General features: G+C 50.1%; 2 protein-coding genes across 16 annotated transcripts in view; one reads left to right on the plus strand and one right to left on the minus strand.

Moving 5' to 3' along the window:
- NUBP1 (NUBP iron-sulfur cluster assembly factor 1, cytosolic) overlaps positions 1-13,230 on the plus strand; it is a 79,309-nt gene extending 66,079 nt beyond the window's left edge. For 4 of the 7 annotated variants that reach the window (XM_003808287.6, XM_055099487.1, XM_063598368.1 and 1 more), the window contains 6 exons: positions 483-573; positions 1,666-1,820; positions 5,155-5,265; positions 5,554-5,656; positions 11,822-11,905; positions 12,924-13,230. In XM_003808287.6, the coding sequence (XP_003808335.1) occupies positions 483-573; positions 1,666-1,820; positions 5,155-5,265; positions 5,554-5,656; positions 11,822-11,905; positions 12,924-12,982 (603 nt within the window). In that variant the 3' untranslated portion in view covers positions 12,983-13,230. Of the gene's footprint in view, positions 1-482; positions 574-1,665; positions 1,821-5,154; positions 5,266-5,553; positions 5,657-11,821; positions 11,906-12,923 lie in introns of those variants that run through there. The other 3 variants (XM_063598369.1, XM_034939769.3, XM_024925977.4) reach the window with 2 other exon arrangements.
- TVP23A (trans-golgi network vesicle protein 23 homolog A) overlaps positions 1-23,314 on the minus strand; it is a 66,763-nt gene that overhangs the window by 4,358 nt on the left and 39,091 nt on the right. Inside the window, exons 3-8 of one of the 9 annotated variants that reach the window (XR_004666775.3) lie at positions 18,809-18,953; positions 17,896-17,985; positions 17,166-17,294; positions 15,517-15,645; positions 7,371-7,576; positions 1,886-2,070 (exon numbers count right to left, since the gene is read on the minus strand). Coding sequence is in view for 8 of the 9 variants with exons in the window: in XM_034939770.3 (XP_034795661.1) it covers positions 1,998-2,070; positions 7,371-7,576; positions 15,517-15,645; positions 17,166-17,294; positions 17,896-17,985; positions 18,809-18,953 (772 nt within the window). In the remaining variant the exon portion in view is untranslated. Of the gene's footprint in view, positions 1-1,835; positions 2,071-6,312; positions 6,420-7,370; positions 7,577-12,743; positions 12,979-13,108; positions 13,358-14,134; positions 14,251-15,516; positions 15,646-17,165; positions 17,295-17,895; positions 17,986-18,808; positions 18,954-23,314 lie in introns of those variants that run through there. The other 8 variants (XM_034939770.3, XM_034939772.3, XM_014341678.4 and 5 more) reach the window with 8 other exon arrangements.

The following is a 23,314-nucleotide window of genomic DNA, read 5'->3' on the forward strand; positions in this document are numbered from 1 at the left end:
ATCTCTACTAAAGATACAAAAATTAGCCGAGCATGGTGGCACGTGCCTGTAACACTGGCTACTCGGGAGGCTGAGGCAGGAGAATTGCTTGAACCCGGGAGGCAGAGGCTGCAGCAAGCTGAGATTGCACCATGCACTCCAGCCTGGGCAACAGAGCCAGACTTCATCTCAAAAAAATGAAAAATAAAAAAATAAAAGAGTTAAGGAGATGACATTTACTTATTTTAGCTGAGTTCCCTGTCATTGCCGTCACTGCAGCCCATGGACATACAGTGCCTCTTTCAAATCCCCCAACATGGTACCCTTTTTTTTTTTTCCAAAAATGATTTGGGAGCAAAGAGTGAATATGCTCATAGGTCACATGGTAGTTTTGTCCTGAAAATGTTTTTTCCAGTCAGAGCTCAAACAGAAGACCTGGGGGAGGGCCTCACTATGTGGTTTTGAGTAAAGCGTGTCTTGCCCTCACCCTGTTCCCTCTGCAGTACGTGGAAGACAACCTGGGGGTGATGTCAGTGGGCTTCCTGCTCAGCAGTCCTGATGATGCTGTTATCTGGAGGGGACCCAAGAAAAACGGTTTGCCACTCTGCCTTTTTTTGTCTCTCACATTCTTCCACGAGCGTTGTGGCTCTTGGCTTTATCTGCTCCCTGTCCTGCCAGTCTCAGCCTGCTGGACTTCGCAGTGTATTATTTTTAACCATCCAGTGCCTCTTTCTTCACTGGTTGAAAAGAGCTAATAGAAATACCAGTTTCCATTACATAATTATAAATATCTGCTGTGAGTTTTTCTCTCCTTAAAAGCTGTAGAACCCTGGTCGGGTGTGGTAGCTCACGCCTGTAATCCCAGCACTTTGGGAGGCCGAGGCAGATGGATCACCTGAGGTCAGGAGTTCAAGACCAGCCTCGCCGACATGGTGAAACCCTGTCTCTACCAAAAACATAAAAAATTAGCCGAGCATGGTGGCACGTACCTGTAATCCCAGCTACTCGAGAGGCTGAGGCAGGAGAACCCAGGAGGAGGAGGTTGCAGTGAGCCAAGATCATGCCACTGCACTCCAGCCTGTGTGACAGAGCGAGACTTTTTCTCAAAAAAAAAAAGCTACGGAACCCTGAAATTATTTTTATCATGGTTTTATAGTGGCTTATTTGGGTCAGAGAGGTGAGATCAACAGCAGGTTGATCTGGTACTGAGACTTAAGGTAATAATGTGAAAGTGTTATCAGGGCAAGCTTTAGCCTCAGCACTATTGATATTTTGAGCCAGGTAAGTCTTTGTTGGGGGAGGAGTAGACCGTGTTATACATCATAGGGTGTTAAACAGTGTCCCTGGCCTTTACCCACAAGATGCCAGTAGCACCCCCTACTCTATTTGTGACAACCCAGAATGTCTCCAGACATTGCAATTCACTCCCAGTTGAGAGCCACTGATTTACAGCATAGACCAAAGGCACAAAAAGATCAGATCATGCTTCTCCATGAGCTGGGCACAGTGGCACACACCTGTAGTCCTAGTTACTTGGGAGGCTGAGGTGGGAGGATTGCTTGAGCCTCAGAGTTCAGAGCCAACCTGGGCAACATAGCAAGACCCCATCCTTTAAAAAAAAAGAGGGAGTTGAAAGTACAGAAAAGAAAGGAAAAGTAAGCATCCCCTGTGGATTCCTCTTTCTAGGCATGATCAAGCAGTTCCTCCGAGATGTGGACTGGGGAGAGGTCGACTACCTCATTGTGGACACCCCACCTGGGACGTCGGATGAACACCTCTCGGTCGTCCAGTACCTGGCCGCAGCACACATCGATGGAGCAGTGATCATCACCACTCCCCAGGTGAGCGAGCTGCCAGCTGGAGCTGGGTCCAAACTGTGCTCCACACCGTGAGATTTCTTTCCTACCTGGCTGTGATACTCTGGTCTCACCAAGGCTCTTCCCAGTGTGTGTTCCGCAGCTGCATCCGATGTGGATCTGCAGAAACCTCTTGTTAAAAACTTCAGCCAGCACAGTGATTCACACCTGTAATCCCAGGACTTTGGGAGGCTGAGATGGGAGGATCACTTGAGCCCACGAGTTCGGGACCAGCCTGAAAAACATAGCAAAACCCCATCTCTACAAAAAATATTTTAAAATTAGCCAGGCATGGTGGCTCGCGCCTGTAGTTCCAGCTACTTGGGAGGCTGAGGTAGGAGGATCATTTGAGCCTGGGGAAAGGAGGGTTGCAGTGAGCCATGATCACGCCAGTGCAGTCCAGCCAGCGCAAGCGAGTGAGGCCTTGTCTCAAAAGATAAAAATAAGAAAAACTTCATCTTTGGTCTAGACATTTGCAGCTGACAACCATTCAATGACTTGTTTTTTTTTTAGTCCATGGATTAAACAATAGTGGGTCAAGAATGCTTTTTGAACTTTCCTTGAGGAAACTAGGGAAACCACCAGTGCAGTTATAATTCATACTGTGCTGCCTGGCCCCGTCAGCCTTGCCGCGTCCATGTGTCAGGTCCCCCAGCCTACAGTGGATTTTCCGTTTACATCCCAGAATGATTTAGGAAATCTCTCCAGTTTTCAACAGAACCAGCTGGGTGCAGATAGGGATTTCGGGATAAGCCACTGGGTGCCTTTGCTTCTTCCGTAGTGACATCCAGTAACCCTCTGTAGCAGTCACCTAGTGGCTGTGCTCCAAGGCCCATGGTGAGCCCGAGCTGAGAGGAGAGCGATAGGAAGTTTCCTCTCTGTAAGCCCTGCAGAGAGCAACTGCAGGCAGGACCATGGTGCTATCCATCTCAGGGGCCCGAGAAACCGAGGGCTCTTCTCCATCTCCACAGTTACGCCTGACTTCTCTTCATGACGTTCTCCTCCACACTTAAGAAAGCCCAGCAAAGGAGGTCTGATTTGATCTCACTGGCCAGAATCAGTCAGGACGACCCATAGTCTCACCTCATCCAGCACTCACTGAGCTCTGACTCTGACATGCCGGGCACCAGGGCAGTAAAAAGGCCTGGCTCTCCCTGGTGGCCCCTGTGGCTCCCTGAGGAACACAGGTGCTGGACACAGGGATGAGGGTACAGCCAATGGAGTGGCAGGCCCAGCGGCCCTGGGAAGGGTGTCTGGGTCAGAAAATGGTGCAAGATTCATGTCCACCCTGGCATCCTGCAGAGAGGGGACATGGGGACGCACGGAGGAGCAGGACACCAGCTGGGACCCTGGACAGGAGGGAGGATGGCCTGGCCCGGGTGATGGCAGTGGAGAGAAAGTGGATTTGTCCTTAGGAATGTTTTCTGTCCCATTTTTAAAAAGTGGTTGGTGCTGGGCACACTGGCTCATGTCTGTAATCCCAGCACTTTGGGAGGCCAAGGCAGGCAGATTACTTGAGGTCAGGAGTTCGAGACCAGACTGGCCAACATGGCAAAACCCTGTCTCTACCAAAAAAATACAAAAATTAGCCAGGCGTGGTGGTGGGCACCTGTAATCCCAGCTACTTGGGAGGCTGAGGCGGGAGAATTGCTTGAATCCGGGAGACAGAAGTTGCAGTAAGCCGAGATCGCACCACTGCACTCCAGCCTGGGCGACAGAGCAAGACTCTGTCTCAAAAAAAGAAAGAAATGAGAGACTGAGTCGCAGCCCATTGACCTTCTAGCTGAACGCCCCTTCCTCCGCATCCCAGCCTCAGTGTCAAGAGCCAAACAGGCATCTCAGGAAAAGAACAGGCCCAAAGCTGCGAGCCTTTCGGGCTCATGTGAGTGGTGAAGCCCCAGGTGCTAAGGAGTCACTACACCTGACAGTGACAAGCCACAGCAGGACTTGGGTACAGGGATCTGTGATAACATTAACTGAGGAAAATAGGGAGCTACTGAGCGGTGTTTATACACAGTAATCACACTGGAAAAACTCAGAGTTGAGAAGGAAATGCAAAGTTGTCCACATTGGGCAGTATTCCTTATTTCCTTTTAGTCAGTTGTTTGTGTTTATAATTATCTAGAGCAGGGATTGGCAAACTTTTCTGTAAAGGGCCAGATAGGAAGTAGGCGTTGCGGACCCCACGGTCCCTGTCCCAGCCCCTTAGCCATGCCACTGTGGCATGAAGCAGCCACAGACAGTGCCTAGAGGGACGGGCATGGCTGGTTCCAGAGGAACTTTATTTATAAAACCAGCCAGATTCAGCCCCCAGGGTGGGGTTTGCCAAGCTCTGGTCTAGAAAACAGTGCACACACTGGCTTAATATAGTATAGTATAGGGACATGGAGCATGTAGATGTGTTAAAAGGTCATTTTCAGATAGGCACAGTGGCTCACGCCTCTAACCCTAACACTCTGGGAGGCCGAGGCAGGAAGATCACTTCACACCAGGAGCTTAAGACCAGTCTGGGCAACAACCCTCTCTATAAAAAATTAAAAAGTTAGCCAGGCGGAGTAGCACATGCCTGTAGTCCCAGCTACTCCGGAGGCTGAGGCAGGAGGATTGCCTGAGCCCAGGAGGTCGAGGCTGCAGTGAGCAATGATTATGCCACTGCACTCCAGACTGGGCAGCAGTGAGATCCTGTCTCTAAAAAAAAAAAGTCATTTTCTTTTAGGTTGATTTCTTGCTATTTGGCTGTGTGGGAAGTAAATAGCACCTCGAACAAACAGGGCTTAGCACTAGTAGGCACTAAATAAATATGGATTTGGCAGAGGGCATATATTAGTTCATTTTCACACTGCTGTAAAGAACTGCCTGAGACTGGGTAACCTATAAGGGAAAGAGGTTTCATTGATTCACAGTTCTGCATGGCTGGGAAGGCCCCAGGAAACTTAACAATCATGGTGGAAGGCAAAGCAGGCACATGTTACACAGTGGCAGCAGTGAGAGAGAGAGTGTGTAGGAGGAACTGTCAAACACTTACAAAACCATCAGATCTCCTGAAAACTCACTATCGAGAACAGCATGGGGGAAACTGCCCCCATGATCCAATCACCTCCCACCAGGAACTGCCTGTTCCTGTAGGGATGTAGGGATGATGGGGATTACAGTTCGAGCTGAGATTTGGATGGGGACACGGAGCCCAACCCTATCAGGGCAGAAACCTCTAAGGCTTTATGATCGCAGATCCACTGCATTGCAGCCATCCCCTCGGTTGCACAGACATTCCCTTTCTCGCACTTTGATGCTGGAATCACTGGTCTTTTCACCTTCGTAGGAGGTGTCACTCCAGGATGTCCGGAAAGAAATCAACTTCTGCCGCAAGGTGAAGCTGCCCATCATCGGGGTGGTGGAGAACATGAGTGGCTTCATCTGTCCTAAGTGCAAGGTGAGGGCGCGTGGGGCTGCCAGGCGAGCCCAACAAGATCTTGCTCTCATGGTTGAGGAAATGATCGGAAGGCTGCTCTGCAAACTATTTCTGCTTTCCCCGTCATTTTGGGAAGCGGAATCACAATTAAAATCCCTTTCTGCTGACTAAAGGAAAGTTCTTTAGGTGTTAAGGGTTCCGCATTCAAACTAAGCCTTTTTTTTTTTTTTTAAGTTACTTTAAAATGTGGTCCATCCTTGTGATTCTGCAAAAAAATTATGTTTCCTCCCCTTTGAATTTGCCTTGCAGAAAGAATCTCAGATATTCCCTCCCACGACCGGGGGTGCGGAGCTCATGTGCCAGGACTTGGAGGTCCCTCTCCTCGGCAGAGTGCCCCTGGATCCACTCATAGGTGGGTGACCCCAGTGTGGGGCGGGACCTCACTCCTCAGTCAGCCCCACAGGCATGGGTCTGGCACAACAGGGGGCGACTATGGAGAGGGGCAATGGAAGGAGGAGGGTCAATGGGGCGCTGGAGCCAGACCCACCCTCCAGCTGGCACCCCAAGAGGCTACCGGGAGAGAGGCCGAGACCCCTGCGGGCAGGTAGCGGGAGCAAGCAGGCCTCAGGCAGAGGGGTGAGGCCTGGAAGAATGGGGTAGAAGTTGGTGAGGGTGGTGGTGGCAGGGGACTGAGGAGGGCACCCGATAGAGGGGCGGCTCCAGGGGATGCACATGGCGTCCAGGTTACAGAGGAAGGCGGCCTGAGGTGAAAATCCCTTAGGAAGGGGCCGGGCCTCCTGTGCCCGGAGAAGCCAGCACGGCACAGATGAGGCCCCTTTGCCTCCAGCACTGGGACAGACCGGAACGCGGATCACTGGCCTGCGAGCAGGGGCCAAGTTCCCAGAAAATGCTCTTCTTAAGTACGTGGGTCTCCCAGGATCCCAAGAGATGCCCACTCCCTGAGTGGCCCTGAGGCTGAAGGAGGGACGGGGTTTCACGTCTCCACCCACACGCCCGCCGGGCGCCCACTCGCCGCGGGGCGCTGGGCAGGGCCTACACTCGAAGCTGCTCCCCCAGGAGGCTACTGTACCCCAGGACGGCGGAGCCGGGCGGGCCTCCGTTACTGGGGCCCTGCAGTGGGGCTCCTGCGGGGCGTCCAGCACTCGCCTTTAGGTCTGAGGGGAGAACAGAGAGAGAAGGCTGGAGGGGAGGCCGGGATCCAGCAGTGCCGGCTGCACCCATGCCTCGGAACTTCCACTCCATTTGTCAGGGAACCAAGGCCAGTGCGAGGTGTCTGTGCGGGGACAGGAGAGAGGGGCCGGGCGGGTGAAGTATGGCCTGGCCAGGAGAGGGTGGGGGCCGCGTGCTTGGGGAGAGGGCGGGGCCCGTGGAGAGCCTGGAGGCGGGGAGGGCGGAGGCCACATGGGGAGCCTTGGGGAAGGGCTGCATGGGGAGAATGGGAGCCTGTGGGAAACGACTGTCAGTGTCAGTGAGTGTCAGTGTCATGTGCCTGGGAACAGGAGGCTCAGGAGTGGCTGCCCTGGGATAGGGGTTCAGGATGAGGCCCTGGGTTCCAGCGTTGGTGTAGAAAGGAAGGGACACACACAAGAGAGAAAGTGACGGCATCTGAGGGTCAAGGTTGTCCCTGCTGCCAGTACAAGTCACCTGGAGGAGGGTCTGTCCCTCAGAGACAGTGAAGCAGGGGTGGTAGAGGGAGGCCGGGCCCTCTGGGGTGCTGCGGCTAAGGGGCTCGGGGGCTCAGGTTGTCAGCAGGTTCTGGGGTCCGTCAGGAGAAGGTGGTTCATGTCTGTGCAGTTGAGTTTTGAAGCCACAGGACATGGACAGGATTGCCAAGGGGCCGTGCAGAAAGCGGGAGCCAGGAGGACAGTGTTGGGGGACGGCTGCCTCAAGGAAGTGGTGGGGGGGTAGGGTGCGAGGGCCACTCTGAAGATGGGAAGAGCCCGGGAGAACGCCAGAGACCCCATGTGCCCAGGAGGCTGTGTCCCCAAATCCCTTTTCCCTTATTCCCACATCCCACAATACTTCTCTGGCATGTGATTTCCCCAACAACATGCAGACAAGTACAGCTGCTTTCTCAACCTTCCCCAGCATCATAAAACACTCACCAGGCAGCTTTTGCAGTGGCCGGAAGTGGTGATGAGAGCTGCCCTCTGAGGCCCCTGGAGGCAGTTGGGCTGCATGAATGGATGTGATTGGGGACAGGAGCTTGCAGCAGCCCAGGGCACATCCATTCCTGCCAGCCTGCACCTCTGCCACAGTTCAGCTCTGCCGAGATGGGATTGGTGGGCAGGACGTTTGTCAGGGGAAACATCTGTGGGAGAAAATGACAAGGGAGAGCGTTAGCCCACGATGAAGGAGCGGGGGAAGGAACATATCAGCCCGAAAGAGCATCACGGCCCATAGGAGTATCTCAGCCCTCAAGAGCATCTCAGCCCATGGGAGCATCCCAGCCCAAGGGAGTATCTCAGCCCACAGGAGTATCTCAGGCCACGGGAGCATCCCAACTCAAAGGAGCATCTCAGCCCACAGGAGTACCTCAGCCCACGGGAGCATCCCAGCCCGAAGGAGCATCTCAGCCCAAGGGAGTATCTCAGCCCACAGGAGTATCTCAGGCCACAGGAGCATCCCAGCCCGAAGGAGCATCTCAGCCCCCTGGAGCATCCCAGCCCAAGGGAGTATCTCAGCCCACAGGAGTATCTCAGCCCACAGGAGCATCCCAACTCAAAGGAGCATCTCAGCCCACAGGAGTATCTCAGCCCACGGGAGCATCCCAGCCCACTGGAGCATCTCAGCCCATGGGAGCATCTTAGCCTGCTGGAGCACCTCAGTGTACTTTGCTTTTTAGCATCTCAGTCTGCTGGAGTATTTGTCTATTGGAGCATCTCAGTCTGCTGGAGTGTGGCAGTCTATTGGAGCATCTCATTCTGCTGGAGTATGCCAGTCTGTTGGAGCATCTCAGTCTGCTGGAGTATGTCAGTCTATTGGAGCATCTCAGTCTGCTGGAGTATTTGTCTATTGGAGAATCTCAGTCTGCTGGAGTATGCCAGTCTATTGGAGCATCTCAGTCTGCTGGAGTATTTGTCTATTGGAGCATCTCATTCTGCTGGAGTATTTGTCTATTGGAGCATCTCAGTCTGCTGGAGTATGTCAGTCTATTGGAGCATCTCAGTCTGCTGGAGTATTTGTCTATTGGAGCATCTCATTCTGCTGGAGTATTTGTCTATTGGAGCATCTCAGTCTGCTGGAGTATGTCAGTCTGTTGGAGCATCTCAGTCTGCTGGAGTATGTCAGTCTATTGGAGCATCTCAGTCTGCTGGAGTATTTGTCTATTGGAGCATCTCATTCTGCTGGAGTATTTGTCTATTGGAGCATCTCAGTCTGCTGGAGTATGTCAGTCTATTGGAGCATCTCAGTCTGCTGGAGTATGTCAGTCTGTTGGAGCATCTCAGTCTGCTGGAGTATGTCAGTCTATTGGAGCATCTCAGTCTGCTGGAGTATGTCAGTCTGTTGGAGCATCTGTCTGCTGGAGTGTCTTGGCTGCTGTCGAGGAAAGCTGGGCACAGCCACCAGGGCATTCCTGAGCCCACTTACCCATCAGAGGGGCTGCATCTCCCAGAAGCGTGCCTGCCCGAGTGCCATGCTCGTCTCAGTCACTAGCTAGGAGCAGCCTGGGAGTGGCATTGCCTCAACACAAACGTGGTGGTGGATTTTGGAGCATGGCAGCTGCTGCCAGAGATCCAAGAGGTGTGTCCTTATGGCCATCACAATTGCCACATTTTCCAAGGTTTAATGAAGAGCTAGAAATCTATATCCTTACCCAAAGTCTCCTGATTACTAAATGATAGCAACTAACTCCATTAAGTACACACACACACACACACACGCACACACACACACAACCATGCTCTAGCCTGGGCAACACAGGAAGATACCTCATCTCTAAAAAAAAAAAAAAAAAAGGAAAAAATTCACCCAGTGTGGTGGCGTGTGCCTGTGGTCCCAGCTACTCAGGAGGCTGAGTTAGCAGGATCACTTGGGCCCAGGGAGGTTGAGGTTGCAGTGAGCCCTGATCACACCACTGCACTCCAGCCTGGGCAACAGAGCAAGAACCTGTCTCCAAAAAAAATTTTAAAATGGCATGCTTGCTGACCCACCCAAATATGTCCACGGGCCCAGCCACAGGCCTGCCCTTGCCATTGTCTGACAGATCAGGAAGTGACCTTGGGCTATTAGATCCTGATACGGCTTTTCTTCCAAAGAGCCAGCAACCTCCATCTTCCCACCTCCCTCACACCAAGCCCTGGCATTGGCCCTGGTCTTTCCTTTCAGGGCCACTTTTCACAAAGAAACAAAGTTCCAGGTGGTTCACAAGAGCTCATTTCAAAGCAGAGGAGCCACCAGTGACAGCTGCGAGGCTCATTCTGAGCTGAGAACATTAAGTGCCTTCTAGTGGGCATGGTCCTGTGTGTCAAATGGCACATTGCAGAAGCTCACCTTGAGGGGAAGCCACAGATAGCAAGGCCAGGGAGTGCCAGAAAGGAAGGGGTGGTTAACACTGCCACACACCCAAGAGGGTGAAGCATGAGGGCCAAGTGACAGACACGCATCTGGCAAGGTCACTGGGGACAGAGTGGGGGCAAACCCACCTTCCTAGGAACAGACAGGAAGGCATGAGGACAGCACTTCAGTCTCCTCTGGGGACATGGTGGCAAAGAGTTACAGATGCCAGCGCTCTGGTGCTATGGGTCCTGGCCCTGGTGTGCTGAGGATCACAGGAAGGGCTGGCCTCAGAGCCCTGCTCCGCCACCACTAGCTGTGGGACTTGGGCTAGTCATTTCCGCTCTCAGCCTCGATGGCCCCGTGTGTAAAATGCAGGTGACAGTGGTGCCTAGTGAGAGGGATCTGCCAGGGTGGGGTGAGAGGATGCCTGGGATCTCTTGGAACAGGGCTGTGCTCACACCAGCTGTTCTGGTAATGCTGCCCGTTCTTGGAGAGGTGGGAGCCCGGGGGAAATGCAGTTAGGAAGGGAAAACACTAGAGCATATATGTGTGTTGGGGGCTGGGGAGCCCTCTGGGGAAGGGAGACCTGGGTGAAAGTCAGGGACAGAAAGTAGCCCCAGCATGACAATTCTGGGATCCCCAACCTCCCAGGTCTGGCCCAGCGAACGTGCACTCGGGGGCCTCCCTAGCGAGTTCCACATGGTCTCACGGGCCCAGCGTTAACGGCGGAGGCTGTCCAGGTTCTTGGTGTCTGGAACAAAAAAACTGGACAAAATGCACAAAGAAAGGAAGGAAGGAAGGGATTTATTGAAAATGAAAGTCAGCTCCACGGTGTGGGAGGAGAACGGGCCTGAGAATAGGGGCTCAAAGGCCCCATTACAGAGTTTTTGTGTTTAAATACCCTCTACTTGAGGTACGCCCTATATAAACGAAAAGGATGAAGTAAAGTTACAAAGTCATTTACGGCATACGTCCTATGGAGACGACATTTCCTGTTATGGCTCAAGTGCGAATTGGCCTTATGTTCCCTGCCTCTGGACCCTATTTTCCTGACTCACTGGGCCATATGGGCTCCCCATCTCCCACCAACCCCTCCCACAGGCTTCTTCCCCGACTTGGACTTCCCTGTCCCACAGGGCGACACAGTAGTGAAGTTGAGGAAATGATGAGTGCTAGGTAGGAACCCCTCCTGGGGTTCACCTGAGGCTGGTGACCGGCCATGGGCAGTGCAGTCACTTGCCTGTTTCGCCAGCAGCTCAGGGCTGGGGAGTGGGCAGAGCAAGCTGATGGCAGGTCCACCCACGACTGGGGGCTGGCAGGGCAGACTGGAGGCGAGAACACTCCCATTGACCCCAAGCCCCTTGTGTCCTGTCCACCTGGCTCTGGGATAACATGGTCCTAGAGAAACCTGGGTGTGCATAGGAGGGGACTGGAACAATGGCCACATGGCAGGGAAAGACTAGCAGACTGATAGACACCAGCACAGATGACCTGGAAGATAAAATTATACACAGACAAAGCAGCAGGCAGAATGTGTGTGTCATGTGCTCCCATTCGTATTTTAGGTATATGAGAGTGTGTGTATGTGTGTGTGCACACATGTGAGCGTGCACATTTATATGCGCATAATCTTTCTGGAAAGACACCTAGAACACTAGTAGCCCTTTTCGGACTTGGCCTTTTATGCCATATCCTTTTGCATTCTGTACTTTTTTTAACCATGTGCATTCATGATCCTTTCACTCAAAAGCTAATCTCTTAAAATGCAGACTCCTGGGCCCATGTGGAAGCTGCTGAATCAGTTCTCTGTAGGGCCCTGGAACCTGCATTTTCTGTGCACCACCTGATTATTTAGCCACGCTGAAATGCTGGCTGGGGACCCTGCTGGAAGGAAGGTCCCTGAGGCCCCACTGGTCTTTTCTACTTTGTTCTTCATTACGAGTGGAGTGGGCTCAAGATCTTCCCATTGTCACCAGCACGGAAAGAGCCCCAAGATCTTGTGGCCACTCTGTTTTCCTCTTGGACTGAATTGTCTTCCGTTTGTTTCTTTTTTAAGGTAAGAATTGTGACAAAGGCCAGTCTTTTTTCATTGACGCCCCAGATTCCCCAGCCACGTTAGCCTACAGAAGTATAATTCAGAGTAAGTATTTCCATGAGTACTAAACGCAGATGCCTGTGGGGCAGGAAGCAACATAAAGGAGCCAGGGGTGTGGAAGGACAGGTGGGTGGTGGGGTCTGTGATGACCACAGAGTGGCCCCCATAGCCGAGGAAGCCAGGAGTCCATGAGAAATCTCTCAATGTGTGAGTATTGTGAATTAATTCATAGTTTAAAAAACATGGTGAGGGTGAAATTTATGGCTTAGGAAATACATCCCAATAAAGGGATAAAGTAATTCATTTTTAAAAGTAACTGATAAAAAAAAAAAAAAAAGGCCAGGTGCAGTGGCTCACACCTGGAATCCCAGCACTTTGGGTGAAGGAGGCAGGCAGATCACTTGAGGCTGGTCAGGAGTTCAAGACCAGCCTGGCTAACATGGAGAAACACTGTCTCTACTAAAAATATGAAAATTAGCTGGGTGTGGTGGCGCGTGCCTGTAGTCCCAGCTACTCAGGAGGCTGAGGCAGGAGAATCGCTTGAACTTGGGAGGCGGAGGCTGCAGTGAGCCGAGATCGCGCCACTGCACTCCAGCCTGGGCAACAGCGTGAGACCATGTCTCAAAAAAATAAAAAATAAAAATAAAAACTTTGTTGAGCCAGACCAAACCCACGTGCAGGCCACATTCAGCCAGTGGCAGCCATCAGAGGCTCCAGAGTTAGGGCAGAGGTGTCAGTGTTTGTTAAAGCTGTGGTCTCTGAGTTTGTGGCTGGGTTTTACTTGCCTAGAAGAATGATGTCAAGGGTAAGGAAACAGCATTCCCAGAATCCTCCATCTATAGATGGTCCGAGGAAGGCCGCAGCCATTGGTTATGAGCAAGATGGGTAGTGTGAGGTATTCCGGTCACTTTCAAAGACTCAGGGCATCACAGACACAGGTCTTTTTATGGAACTAGCCAGAGGATTCCACCCCTGTCAAAATACAGCCCTCCCCAGCACAGGACAGGGCTGTCAAGGGGTAGACAAGCCATTAGCACTCTATGCCTGTCGTCTTGTTTTCCAGGAATCCAAGAGTTTTGTAATCTCCATCAGTCAAAAGAAGAGAACCTCATCAGTTCCTGAAACGAGAGAATGTTCAGGACCAAGCAGTTACCGAGCGAGGCACTCACTGGGCAGCACATCCAGCCAGACCCGACCAGCTCCAGGATGGGGTGGGTCACAGCAAAAAGGGACCAGATGCTAGTGTGGTCCGAAGCCACTTTCTCAGAGACACTTTAATCATTGAGTATTTGTACACTTTTCTTTAGAACATATATAAAGGGCATTCTCTACAAATGTGCCGTTTTAAGAATAAAACCCCCTCAAATCTCTCCCCCGAGGCCTGTTTCACGTAAAAAACAAATGGGTTGTGGGATCGTGGGATTCTGCTGTGTTGGAAGCTTAGTCGATTGTAGAAACTCCTGTTTAAGCCATTTCTGCCTGTGAAGATAAGAAAGCCTAGAAAAGAACCAAAGGGGTGAGTGTGCGGCTTCACTGCAGAACACACAGGCTTGTTTTCAAACACCACAGTCCAAACGCTTTTCTTCAGATTGAGGAAAAATCTAAAAGCAACAGAGCTCACGCTGGGCTTCGTTCTAAAATCACTGCATATGACGCAGCTGGGTCAAATCAAAAAGCCCTTGAAGAGTCCTTGAATCACCCAGTAAGACAGAATGTGGGGTCTGTGTAAATTCCCTGTGTAGTAATATGTGCACAGTATATCCAGTAATGTCCAGTGTCATGCAAACCAACTTTCAGGTTTTTTAATTATATAAAAAAGAGGGACAGATGTAAACTCTACGATCATCCTCTTTGCCATGAGGTGCTTGCTCTGTTTGAGACACACAGGATCTGAGACCACGTGGGAGAAGAGCAAATTCCTGTTTTCCCTCCACTCTGGGGCATAAAAGTGGGTGGGTGGGAAACAAGAACAAATCCCCTTGTCTCTTCCCTCCCCGCCCTTCCCTAGGACCGTACATATGATCAGATTTGCACATGTTCAGTGTGAGGAAGGTGTGACCTCGCCCCCCCACCCCCAGCTCCTCACGCCAAGAGCAATGAGGCTGCAAAGCCCAGGGCAGGCCCATTGCCCAGTCTGCTTCCTGCCTGGTCACGTGCCTGGCCACCCCAGGGAACAGGGGAAGCCCACCCAGACCCCGGGCCCCTGTGCCCCAAGAGCTGCATTTTTCAGAATTCCCCAGTTCCTCCACACGGGTGCCATGATCCATTTCTCACCTAATGCTGGTGAATCTCCAGCCCCTTGAGGCCAGGCTTCTGAAAGTCACCTGGGCAGGCCTGCAAGGGGAAAAGTCAACCATGGTTTTCTGTCCTTACACGTGAGTGGGGCGATCCTGCGGATGGAAGGCCAGAGAAAACCCACAAAGTACAGAAAACCTGCGGAATTGGTTGCTTGATGTCTTGGCATAAAGCAGCGCTGTTCAAATTTAAGACGGTTCAACCCATTTCAGGATGAACCTGGTCAAATTTCAAAGACTTCTGTCTCTCACTTTTAGAAATATCTATTTAGTTAAAAAAAAAACAAAATAAAAACAAGCTGGGCACGGTAGCTCCCGCCTGTAATCCCAGCACTTTGGGAGGCCAAGGCTGGCGGATCACTTGAGGCAAGGAGTTGGAGACCAGCCTGGTCAACATGGAGAGACCCCATCTACTATAAATACAAAAATTAGCCAGGCATGGTGTTATGCACCTGTAATCCCAGCTACTTGGGAGGCTGAGGCAGGAGAATCACTTGAACCCGGAGCCGGAGGTTGCAGTGAGCCAAGACATGCCATTGTACTCCAGCCTGGGAGCAGAGTGAGACTCCCATCTCAAAAAAAAAAAAAAATTGAAAAATCATTTGTGACTCTTTCCTTAATGCTATACTTTTAAAAATCACTGAAAACTAACAATGGTAGTCACAAAAGGACAAAAACTATAATTGCACTTATAGGAGGTCCCTAGGGCTGTCAAACCAATAGATACAGAAAGCAGAATGCTGGTTGCTAGGGCTAGGAGGCGAGGAGGAGGGGGAGTTAATGTTTTGTGGGTACTGAGCTTAAGTTTTGCAAGATGAAAGCAGTTCTGGAGCTGGGTGGGGTGAAGGTTGCACAATAAAGTGGTTATACTTAATGCCACAGAACTATACATTTTAAAATGGTTACAACGGTACATTTTATGTAAATCTTACAATTAAAAAACAAAACTGCCAGGCACAGTGGCTCACTCATGGCTGTAATCCCAGCACTTTGGGAGGCCAAGGCAGGCGGGCTGCTTGAGCTCAGGAGTTCTAGAGCAGCCTGGGCAACATGGCAAAACTTCGTCTCTACAAAAAAAAAGGCCAGGCATGGTGGTACACACCTGTAGTCCCAATTGCGCCAGAGGCTGAGGTGGGAGGATCGCTTGAGCCCAAGAGATGGAGGTTGCAATAGGCCGCGATCACACCATTGCACTCTAGCCTGGGTGACAGAGCGAGACCCTGTCTCCCAAAAAATAAATAAACAATAAAACATTGGCAGCCTGGCTGATATGTTACATTACAAACCGCAGTTGCCAGCAGGCCACCTTGACTTTGACTACCTGGAGAGGAGTGGTCCAAGAGTCAGACCTCAGTTACTCACCGTCTGGAACACTGTCTGGGACAGGAAACTGGCTGTGACCTTGCTAATGTCACTGTTGCCTCCCATCTTACAAAGGATGTAGCCATACAGGTTTGCAGCTTGGAGAGAGATCCCAGCAACCACCAGAGCCTGCACTCAGACAAAGAAAGCAAAGGTCACTTTTTTTTGAGACAGAGTTTCGCTCTGTCGCCCAGGCTGGGGTGCAGAGGCACGATCTCAGCTCACTGCAAGTTCCGCCTCCCGGGTTCACGCCATTCTCCTGCCTCAGCCTCCCGAGTAGCTGGGACTACAGGCGTCCGCCACCAGGCCCGGCTAATTTTTTTGTATTTTTAGTAGAGACAGTGTTTCACCGTGTTAGCCAGGATGGTCTCGATCTCCTGACGCAAAGGTCACTTTCTAAGAGCATTTACAGAAATGCACCTCTCAAGCCACGTAGAAATGCTCTAGCCTGCACCTAAGAATAATAACAGCCAACATTTACTGAGCATTTGCAAATACCCACGGACACCTCAGAATCATTACAACTGGAGAGGTTGCCACCATCATCATCCCATTTTACAAAGAGGAAACTGAGGCTCAGGAAGACGAAAGCTGCCCAAGGTCACAGAGCTGGAGCGTGGTCGAGCCGGGATCCAAATTCCAGGGCCCGCACTTTCATTAAATGACACTGTTGTATTACTATCTACAAATATTTTGTTTTCTCTATTTATTGATTTTTTTTAAGACGGAGCCTCACTCTGTCACCCAGGCTGAAGTGCAGTGGCATGATCTTGGCTCACTGCAACCTCCGCCTCCTGGGTTCAAGCGATTCTCCTGCCTCAGCCTCCCAAGTAGCTGAGATTACAGGTGTGTGCCACTACGCCCAGCTAATTTTGGTATCTATAGTACAGACAGGGTTTTGCCATGTTGGCCAGGCTGGTCTCAAACTCCTGACCTCAGGTGATTCACCTGCCACAGCCTCCCAAAGTGCTGGGATTACAGATGTGAGGTACTGTGCCAGCCTGTGTGAGTCCATTTATATGAAATGCCCAGAATAGGCAAATCCACAGAAACAGAAAAATTAATAGGTGCCAGGGCTTGGAGGAACAGAAGCACAGGGAAGCAATGTCAAAAGGGCGCAAGGCTTCTTCTTCAGGTGATGAAAATTTCCTAACATTGATGGTGGTTTTGGCTGTACAACTCTGTGACTGCACTAGAAGCCACTGAATTCCACACTTAGTATTTATTTTATTTTTTGGAGACAGGGTCTCACTCTAGCACCCAGGCTGGAGTGCAGTGGCACAATCTTGGCTCACTGCAACCTTTGCTTCCCGGGCTCAAGCGTGCACACCACCATGCCTGGCTAATTTTTGCATTTTTTGCAGAGATGGGGTTTTGCTATGTTGCCCAGGCTGGTCTCGAACTCCTGAGCTCAAGCAATCCTTCCGCCTTGGCCTCCCAAAGGCCTGGGATTATAGGCGTAAGCCACCATGCCAAGCCCCTAATTGTATACTTTAAATGGGTAAATTGTATGGAATGTGTATTATGTCTCAATAAACTTGTTATAATTGATCAATCAATCAATAACAAATAACAACAAAAGCCTAGTGGTGCAAACACTTTTTTTGCAGAGACATCAAAGCAATGTGGAAGTCAAGATCTGGCCTTACCAGCCACTTTAGCTTCAAGGAAAATAAGGTGCTAAAAAAAAACACAATCCATATCATGGGGCAGATTATGAGGCCCAGCCAGAAGATTCGTGCTTCAGCTTCTGTGGCAGCAATGCTATTCGGAGAGACCTGTTAAAGGAAAGTAATTCAAATGTCACAACAAGTGGAAATGGTTGCAAACGAGCGTGCTCACATTTTCATTTATTTTATTTTGCAGATGCTTTTGTTGCTGTGGGATTTTTTGTTGTTGATGTTGTTTGTTTTGTTTTGTTTTGTTTTTGAGACAAAGTCTCATTGTGTCACCCAGGCTGGAGTGCAGTGGCGTGATCTTGGCTCACTGGAACCTCCGCCTCCTGGGTTCAAGTGATTCTCCTGCCTCAGCCTCCCGAGTAGCTGGGAATACAGGTGCCCGCCACCACGCCCAGCTAATTTTTGTATTTTTAGTAGAGACAGGGTTTCACCATGTTGCCCAGGCTAGTCTCAAACTCCTAACCTCAAGTGATCCACCCACCTCCACCTCCCAAAGTGCTGGGATTGCAGGCGTGAGCCACCACGCCCGGTCTATTTTGGAGACACTTTTGCCACACCCATGTTTCACCAGAGCACCTTGGCAATGGTGGCTTTTGTGTAGGGCAGGAATCAGATATGCACAAAACTCCAAAGGAACCCACAGAAACTTTCCACACCCATTATCCCCGCCCTGGTTAGTTCAGCTCGTCATGGAGAATACCTTCCTGGCTTCAAAGATCCAGTGGCTCTTCCCATCTTCATCTATCTGGTTCCACCATCGAAGGCCCACCAGGAGTCTTCCGGTTACATTCTGAGGACAATAGACAAAGAACTCTGAGCAGGTCACAGGCAAAGAGGCTTATTCACTGTATTGATAAATAAAAGTTCCTTGATTCATTTCAGACTTGTACTGGGAGCAGGAAGAAAAAAGGCCTTGAATTGTAGTGGATTCTCAGATGTCAAGACTTCTAGTTTTCAACTAAGCTCACTTTAAAAAGTTACACACTCCCCCCACAAAACATATATAATTTATATGTTCATATTATATATGTTTTAAATATATGTATTAATTCATATACAAGTGATATGGTTTGGCTGTCTCCCCACTCAAACCTCATCTTGAATTGTCGCTTCCATAATTCCCACGTGTTGTGGGGGAGACCGGGTGGGAGATAATTGAATCATAGAGGCAGTTTCCCCCACACTGTTCTCATGGTAGTGAATAAGTGCCACGAGATCTGATGGTTTTTATAAGGGAAACCCCTCTCACTTGGCTTTCATTCTCTCTCTCTTTTTTTTTTTTTTTTTCTGAGACGGAGTTTGGCTCTTGTCACCCAGGCTGGAGTGCAATGGCACAACCTCGGCTCACTGCAACCTCCGCCTCCCGGGTTCAAGTGATTCTTCTGCCTCAGCCTCCCAAGTAGCTGGGATTACAGGCACACACCACCGTGCCCAGCTAATTTTTGTATTTTTAGTAGAGACGGGGTTTCTCCATTCCCCTTACTTTTAAGTGACACTGCTCAGCACTCTTAAGCATGTCTCAGGAGTCTAAACCAAAGTACCTCTTGGTACCACGCACACAGGGGACAAGCCTCGTGTTTCAGAAGTGATGACATCACACAAAAGGGCCTCACCTTCACAGACCAGAAGTCCAGGGACAGGAGGAGCAGCACCGTGACAAAACAGCCCACAAAGCTCTTGCTGAACCAGTCGCAGCTCACGTAGGTGACGATGGCACTCACTCGGAAAAACAGGTGGAAAAAGGTGGCCAAGGGGTGTCTAGGAAAGGACCCAGAAGGCGCCCTCACTCCAAGAGCCAAGCGGATGGTCACTGAACTCCCTTTACCACTTCAGACTTTGCTGGGGGTGTTAGCGTGGCTCAATGGAATGTTCTCCCTGGTGCATATGACGCAGAAACTCAGGCTGTAGCCCTGGGGACACATCATTAGGTCAGCAGTCCCCAGACAGTCATGCTGACACTGTTTTTTTTCCTCCCCTTCGAAGAATCCAGTACTTTCCCGCCACTTGACTCCAAATATCACTTGCCCTCTTCGAAACACGGTCATCTTTGAAGTGAAACGTGACAGCAGTCACTGCCTTCCCGCCTAGCAGAGATGACGGCCAGTTCCCTAAAGGTAAAGGTTGGGTTTTTCCACCAGTCACTGAGCTCCAAGCTCACACGCAGCCCACAGGGCAGGTGTCTCATGTCATCGGGGAATGCGTGTTCCTGGACAGAGGGAAACATGTGGCCTGTGAATGGCAGGTCTAACTCATCATACTTGCTCAGTGGTGAATGGCACGTGAATCCTGGCATTTAATCTAGGGGAAGGTGGTTCTTGTTCACTGTGCCTTTAGACACAAACCTGGCCAGAAAGAAGAGAGGGAGCCAAGGGGAACATGCTCATCCTGTGTAAATTGCTTTTCTTTTTTTTTTTTTTTTTTTTTTTTGAGATGGAGTCTTGCTCTGTCCCCTAGGCTGGAGTGCAGTGGCGTGATCTCGGTTCACAGCAACCTCCACCTCCCGGGTTCAAGCAATTCTCCTGCCTCAGCCTCCCAAGTAGCTGAGATTACAGGCGCCTACCACCACGCCCAGCTAATTTTTGTACTTTGAGTAGAAACACGATTTCAACATGTTGGCCAGGCTGGTTTCGAACTCCTGACCTCAGGTGATCTGTCCACTTTGGCTTCCCAAAGTGCTGGGATTACAGGCATAAGCAACCACACCTGGCCTTATTTTTTTTATTATTATTATTTTTTAATGTAAGTCTGATATAGGCCAGGCACGGTGGCTCACACCTGTAATGCCAGCACATTGGGAGGCCGAGGCGGGCGGATCACCTGAGGTCAGGAGTTCAAGACCAGCCTGGCCAACATGGTGAAACCCCATTTCTACTCAAAAATACAAAAATTAGCTGGGCATGGTGGTGGCTGCCTGTAACCCCAGCTACTCGGAAGGCTGAGGCAGGAGAATCACTAGAACCTGGGAGGCGGAGGTTGCAGTGAGCCAAGATCACGCCACTGCACTGCAGCCTGGGTGAGAAAGTTAGACTCCAACTCAAAAAATAAAAAAATAAAAACAAGAAAAGAAAGGTTACCAAATTGTATAGAGCAGGTGATGGCAGTGGGTGATGTGGGCCAGACTGAAGACACTTGTGGGTTTCTGTTTCTTTCTGTGGTTTCCCAGTTTAAATAGAGCACACAGGTAGAGAACGATACTCAACTATGATCAGGAAATCAATGGCACGAGCCCAGTTGTTATACCAGAAAGGGTTTCAGATCCAGACCCCAAGAGAGGGTTCTTGGATCTCACCCAAGAAAGAATTCAGGGCAAGTCCATTGAGTAAAGTGAAAGCAAGTTTATTTGGAAAGTAAAGGAATAAAGAATGGCTAGTCTATAGATAGAGCAGTCCTAAGGGCTGCTGGTTGCCCATTTTTATGGCTATTTCTTGATGATATGCTAAAGAAGGGGTGGATTATTCATGCCTCCCCTTTTTCGACCATATAGGGCAACTTCCAGATGTTGCCATGACATCTGTGAACTGTCATGGTGCTGGTGGGAGTGTAGCAGTGGGGACGACCAGAGGTCACTCTCATGGCCATCTTGGTTTTGGTGGGTTTTAGCCGGCTTTTTTTACTGCAACCTGTTTTATCAGCAAGGTCTTTATGACCTGTATCCTGTGCGACCTCCTATCTCATCCTGTGACTTAGAATGCCTTAACCGTCCAGGAATGCAGCCCAGTAGGTCTCAGCCTCATTTTACCCAGCCCCTATTCAAGATGGAGTTGCTCTGGTTCACACGCCTCTGACACAGTGATGGATGAGAATGAAACCCGCACCTCAGGGCAGGGGAGGAAAAGGGAGGGATGAAAGGGACTCTTCCCAGCACCAGGCAGCTGTGCAAACCAGACCCAGTACCGCCAGAGCCAAGATTTTCATGAGAAGTCAGAAATCCAGACTTGCAATGGGAAATCTGATTTTAAATGATGGCCACTAATTCTTTTACTGAAATATCAGTCTATGTTTCTCACTGGCCTGCGAGCAGTGAGCTTGCAACCTCTGGATTAGGTTACAAAATGTTGTGGGCTTTGGAAAGTGAGAGGCAGAATGGGGTGGTCACAGAGGTCCACACAGAACTGCAGGGGAAAGAGCCTGCTCATTCTCCCCAAGAAGAAATGGAGTCCGAGTCAACAAACCATAGGTGCCTATAAAACTGTGGGGTTTCCGACTCCCAGGGGAATGTTAAGATTCAGAAGCAGACTTCACAGTGACTTTCTGCATAGCAAAGCACCAACTATTCACCAGGATGGGTCTCATCTGAGCCTCTCAGGCTCTTGGCTCTCCTGGTGACCTGAATGAAAACCAACCCAGGAAGTGCACCCGGCTTTTAAGAATTAGACAGGATCAAGCCGGGCATGGTGGCTCACACCTGTAATCCCAGCACTTTGGGAGGCTGAGGCAGGTGGATCACGAGGTCAAGAGATTGAGACCATCCCTGGCCAACATGGTGAAACCCCGTCTCTACTAAAAATACAAAAATTAGCCAGTTGTGGTGGCAGGTGCCTGTAATCCCAGCTACTCAGGAGGCTGAGGGAGGAGAATCGCTTGAACCTGGGAGGTGGAGGTTGCAGTGAGTCGAGATGATGCCACTGCACTCCAGCTTGGGCAACAGAGCAAATCGCTGTCTCAAAGAAGAATTAGACAGGATCACATAGAACTTAAAAACTTCCTGGAGTGTTCCAGAAGATAAGACTCTTGGGTGTCTCTTTTTGCTGTAAACCTCATTGAGAATTTTCTAACTGAATAAAATTTTGTCCCTTGCCCCTGGAGATAAATAAACGCTCTTTCAATAACTGAAAGTTCTTTGAGGGCACAGACCATGTTTAACACATTTTTATATCCCCAAAAGCACCCAGTATTTAAGATTCTCCGCAAACATATTTGTTATGTTGAACCTTGTAATCGAGTCAGTTAGAATCACTGGAAACATCTGTCCTCTTTGTAGAACAATACAAATGTAAAAAAAAAAAAAAGATAGAGGGTCGGGCGCGGTGGCCCATGCCTATAATCCCAGCACTTTGGGAGGCTGAGGCGGCTGGATCACTTGAAGTCAGGAGTTCGAGACCAGCCTGGCCAACATGGTGAAACCCTATCTCTACTAAAACTACAAAAATTAGCCAGGCCTGATGGCAGGTGCCTGTAATCCCAGCTACTTGGGAGGCTGAGGCAGGAGAATTGCTTGAACCTGGGAGGCAGAGGTTGCAGTGAGCTGAGATTGCACCACTGCACTACGGAGCAAGACTCCATCTCAAAACAACAAAACATACAGATCTCAAAAAAATGTCAGAGTGTGAGCCAAGTGTGCGCTGACCCATGGTAAAATGTGGAAGTAAATGCATTCGAATAAATCCCCTGCCCACCCGCTTCTTTCTTTTTTCTTTTTGGCTGTGGCTCTCCTAAAATAAAATGCAAAAAAATTTCCAGTTGTTGATAGCTTACACTTAGCTGGGCCCTGATTAACTCAATGGAAAGTGGTGTTACTCAAACAGAGTTCAAAGCCCAAAGCAAGTAGAAGAGGACGCCTGTTGCCCTTTTAAATGTTGCTTTAATCCTATTTTATGCAGGTTGCTCCAACAGCATCCTCCAAGTCCTCATTCAGTCCCTATCTGGAGTTTGCCCAGCCTGTGCCTCTAGCTAATACTGTGTGATCTCAGACCAGTTTTCCAGAGTTTTGAGAGTCATGGCTTAAGTCCTGTCCACTCGTCTCTGCCATCGGGTCCTCCATCCTCCTGCTCCCCAGCAACATGGAGCACACACACACACACCACCAATCACCTCCAGTTCCCAGTGCCATTGCTCTCTAACTCCGCCCTCCCAGGCACCAACCTGGGAGGTTGCCCCTTGAGAGGCAAACAGCACAGGGGCATGGCACCAGCTGCGTGTGTTCCCGGACCAACTGAGAATCAGGCGGCATATTCTTGTGGCCCAAAAACGAGATGCAGATGAACTGGGAGAGGAAGTTTTTATTTCTGTAGCCAGTTACAGGGAGAAGACCTAGAAAATATCGCCAGGCCAACTTAAAATTACCAAGTTTTCCAGAGCTTATATACCTTCTGAGCTATATGTCATGGATAAGTTTGCAT

The sequence above is a fragment of the Pan paniscus genome, chromosome 18 (genome assembly GCF_029289425.2).
Source record: "Pan paniscus chromosome 18, NHGRI_mPanPan1-v2.0_pri, whole genome shotgun sequence".
NCBI classification, from domain to species: domain Eukaryota; kingdom Metazoa; phylum Chordata; class Mammalia; order Primates; family Hominidae; genus Pan; species Pan paniscus.